The 4,275-nt window shown below is 38.9% G+C and overlaps 1 protein-coding gene across 1 annotated transcript; it reads right to left on the bottom strand.

Moving 5' to 3' along the window:
- Positions 1-3,006: 3,006 nt before the first annotated feature.
- On the bottom strand, positions 3,007-3,901 carry LOC146701665 (uncharacterized). The gene is made up of 3 exons (XM_085469198.1): positions 3,528-3,901; positions 3,324-3,441; positions 3,007-3,192 (listed from the first exon to the last, which is right to left on the bottom strand). Exons 1-3 carry the CDS (start codon positions 3,597-3,599, stop codon positions 3,032-3,034), a joined length of 351 nt encoding a protein of 116 aa, XP_085325324.1. The 5' UTR covers positions 3,600-3,901; the 3' UTR covers positions 3,007-3,031.
- Between the last annotated feature and the right edge of the window lie 374 nt (positions 3,902-4,275).

Genomic DNA, 4,275 nt, shown 5'->3' on the forward strand with positions numbered 1-4,275 from the left:
TGATGTTTATTCAGCCTTTTAAACTGAAAAGAAAAATGGTGATAAAACTGGGTTTCCAAAATTAGACAGTTATTTCACAGTGATATCAAATAACTCGATTCTCCATGGTCTTAATGCATCGGTTGAGTATGAAATTCAATCAGATTTGACAAATACAGAACTCTGCCTGCCTTCTATCACTAGAACATCCAAAGCATCAGAAGACTCTTTTTTTGGATAATTCATCAATAGAAATTGATAAACAACTATAGCAGTCGGTTGTGGCATAATGACTTTTGCCAGTTGAGTTTGTGGGCCAGTTTTAAGTTTACAAACTCCTACAAGACATGCTTAGTGCTTTCAGTGGATTCGACTGACTATTTCAGCATGTATTATTGTTATGGCCTAGAAATTATTCATTTCACTGGATTTAGACCAGAGTTACTTTAGACAAACATCTAACTTTGGGCAAAAGCAGATGAATATCAAAACAGGGCCATGGTGCTAGGTTTATGGTTTAGATTTTCTTTCACCCTCTGCTTTTTACCGTTTCCCTCCTTGTGTCTGTGTGACCCTCCATGGAATTGTGTATTGTTTGCGTATCCATGATATGATCCTCATCAAAAATGAACTCAAAAGATTGTCTGTCTATGTCAATGTGGTATCATTTAAAACTATTGATCTTTTCCCATATTGATAACAAAACTGCTTTCTAACCAGGCCGTTTTGTTATCCTGGTCGAGCCATATTTGGAAACGTGAATAAAAACTGAGACAAAGTGAACCTTAATAGTAGAAAAGAATTGCACTCCACTTACCTAGCCAACAATCAAGGCCTCCTACCTGCTAATACAGACTTTCTCCATCACCAACAGTGGATACACTCAGAGATAAACATTTCAAAAACTCTTGTATAGGTGACATTGAAACCCTAGGAACGAATGAATGGTATGATGGTTTAGTCATGAGAACCTGCTGGTGTAGTTCTGCCATGATCATAGCTGTTTGTCATCCTGTCTTCTTATTTGCCTGTTATCATTCCCAGTGTTTTCCTTATGTTCATTGGCCTGCTTATTTTGAATTTTGTGCAGAATCTATTTCATGAGTTGATTAAACACACATTTATAACAGTAGCACAAACAGTCCTTTTAATATAAAGTGCTCACACATGACAATGATCTCCAGAGAACTGCCAAGACAGGAACAAGCACTTGATGTACCTCAAAACACTGAATATATAAATATATGCCATCATGTCCATAATAACCAATTTAAGTATTCCTGGATATACCGGAATATTGGATTTAAATTGCTGCTGATATTGGAAGCCATTGCCTTTGTGCTGTATATATGGTGCTATGCATTTTTTAAGTTAGCTAATGTTCTCTTAAGTATCTGTCACCTCACTACTAAAGCCTGTTAACCTCATCCACTGCAGAGATGCCTGTATCAGGATCAGGTTGTATTTAATATACAGACATGACTGGCTTTTTTTTATGAAGGTTTTCTAAGCATGAGAAATTTACCAAAGAGGCCCTTTGGTACTGTTGTGACTAAAAAAAATGTAGGATTTGCTGTGCATGAATTTGGTAGAGTTGCCCTGGAGAAATCTCTAGAACAGGTTCAATAAGACCACTGACACTCAGGCATTATGAAGCTGTCATTCACTCTCAACTTCACAGTTTTGATCATAAAATAAGTATTTTTCCCCATTGTCACTGTAGACCGGTGAAGGATGAGGGGACTTATTGTTTTTCCAAAAGTCTCTCGATTGTCTCTTACCAACAAAGCCCAAGGTTGCATTTCTTTTTTCCCCTTACCATTTTGAAGCTATACCGCAGTTATGAAAAAAATGACTCAATCTTGAGATCTAACTAATTTTTCAAGCACCTGAATCTTGTTTACTTGCATAACAAGTTACATCAACAAACAATTCTGGTTGGATTTCTGTCAGCTCGTGCTAAACCCTTTTATAAAACAAGAAATAAATAAAGTATAATCAGGTTGTTCAGTTTTCTCTTCTCCAAGGCTTCATGCAAATCATGTCATTGTGTCATGATCCAAGCAGCCAGGAACACACAGGCACAAATGTAATCTTCAAAAAATGGGTTTTATCATACCCCCAAAAAGGACAAGATGATTACAAAAATTCAAGATATCAAAAATAAAGTTTTTAAGAACCAAGTGGGCCCGTAAACGAGGTTAACATAACATAACGCTACTCAAAAGTCACTTAACAAAACCATAACTCAACAAACTGACCTGCTCAAATGAGAAACAGCTCCAGTTATATAGCAAATGAATAAACCATTATATACACCAAAGGTGAAAACTAAAGAGATAACAGCCAACCATCATTCAAGAAGAACCCCATTCCCCCTGCATGATCACAATAGATGGTTCAGTCCACTTTATTGGCTTCTGCATTTAAACCAGCTCCACCCTCAGCCTCCTCTTTCAGCCAAACCAGGAAGGACTGGAGCGGAGGTCAGGTAACTCAGAAAGCGCAGAAATATAATCAATATAACATATACCTATATAAAATAACAAACAATGCAAAGCAAAGTCTATGCCACCATTTGGGCTATAGCTAGTGCTGTCATGCATTACAGGTAACTCAAAATATCAAATTAGTAGTGATGGGCAGATGAAGCCCCATGAAGCACTGAAGCTTTTCATCCAATTGGTTCACCCCAACGCGAAGCTTCATGAAGCTTCATTTGCTCTAGCAGGACACCTACTGGACGTAAAAATAATAGCTGGCATGAATTTGAAGAGTGTGGCATTTTGCACACAGCCTGTAAATGTCAACAACAAAAGGACTGTGTAAAACATCTATATTGTAGTGATGGCAGTATACTGTGTATATTTATAGTGGCAGTATGGGAAATGATTATTTGGAAATGCTTGAAATGGAAATGATCATTTACTGTGAGGTGAGGTGTGGTTGGGGTGTGGACAGTAGTTGTGCTTTTGTAACGTTGAGGTATGGACAGCTACACACTGAGGCTTTGAGCCTCAGTCCTGCCTGTTCACATTTTATTCTGTAAAAACTAAATTTTCACTGCTTTTATGACCTTTTTAGTGGGGAGAACATAGCTAGGATTTAATGATTTAACAAATCTTTTGAATCCTTTGTCCTCCACAATGCTAAATGGCTGGGAGTCCTCAATCACCATGCTGACCAGGTCTTCATCTATTTGAGATTGTTCTCCTGAGGAAAGACAATAAAGATAAAGCACAAATATAAATATCACACACGTAACTTATAACAGTTGTATAATATTGTTATATCATTTAGTAACACTACAGCATGCTATATTATCATTGCATTTGATGGCTCACCTGGTCTTGCTCCACAATCGGTGTCCCCCTTATTCTCATGCAAAGCTCTGTAGTGCCTAAGCATGGATGAGGTGTTGTTGTTATATCCCAGCTCCCTGGCACATAGCAAACACTTCACCTTGTACAAAAGTCAAGACAGCTCAACATAAATTGTATTGCACCATCAGTATCATGAAAATACATCTTCTGTAGAAATTTACATACCTTGTTGGGAGGAATAAAATCAAAATGTTCCCACACAGGGGAGGACATCCTCCTCTTCTTAGCTGGCTCCATTCTCTCCTGACTTTCCTCACTCTCATAAACCTCCAAACGGTCTCCAAACTCTCTCTAACCGCAACTCTCCATCAAACACCCACATTTTGAATGAAGTCTGAGGGGTTTATATCGCCGTCATATCTCGCGGCAAAGTTTGAACCACTTCATGAACCAGTCACGTGGTACAGCCGGGCAGCGAGGCTTCGGACGTCATCATTTTCAGCTCCTCCCATAAATGAAGCAAGCCTCGATACGCGCTTCGCGGAAACGCCCCCTCCATTACTCGACACACGCTCCGAAGCCTCGATACAGAACGTCACATCACTACAAATTAGTTAACTTATGATCACAGAAGCTTTAGAGCATAACGTAAACATAATACAAAAGACCACATGAATATTACCTAAGTATCTCAGTTGTGTGGTTGCATGCATCCATCACACATTGTAAGAACACAAGTAATTCCAGCTTTATCTGTGTCTATCCCTCATGTGTTCAACTTGCCACCTGGGTGTTTTAGTTGTGAATCAACACAGGAACATGAGCTTTGCTGGCGTAACTCAAGCTTTGTGTGTCTATAAGCCTTGTGTTTTTAGAGCATGGGAGTAAATGGTGGATTATGCATGAAGCCCCTTGCACCAGAGCAGTCAGACAAGGTGACCCCAGAGAACAAGGCTGTGTTTGGAAGATATGG

The sequence above is a fragment of the Copadichromis virginalis genome, linkage group LG9 (assembly GCF_057382275.1).
Source record: "Copadichromis virginalis isolate Kocher_CV1m ecotype Utaka linkage group LG9, C_Virginalis_male_GT1.1, whole genome shotgun sequence".
In the NCBI taxonomy this organism is placed as follows: domain Eukaryota; kingdom Metazoa; phylum Chordata; class Actinopteri; order Cichliformes; family Cichlidae; genus Copadichromis; species Copadichromis virginalis.

What these genes read in the sequence shown, in the direction of transcription:
- LOC146701665 (XM_085469198.1), bottom strand. Translation starts at nt 3,599, where the DNA reads ATGGAGCCAGCTAAGAAGAGGAGGATGTCCTCCCCTGTGTGGGAACAT. An exon ending in ATTTTATTCCTCCCAACAAG is followed by an intron (nt 3,442 to 3,527) that starts GTATGTAAATTT and finishes CTTTTGTACAAG; the next exon opens with GTGAAGTGTTTGCTATGTGC. An exon ending in CGATTGTGGAGCAAGACCAG is followed by an intron (nt 3,193 to 3,323) that starts GTGAGCCATCAA and finishes GTCTTTCCTCAG; the next exon opens with GAGAACAATCTCAAATAGAT.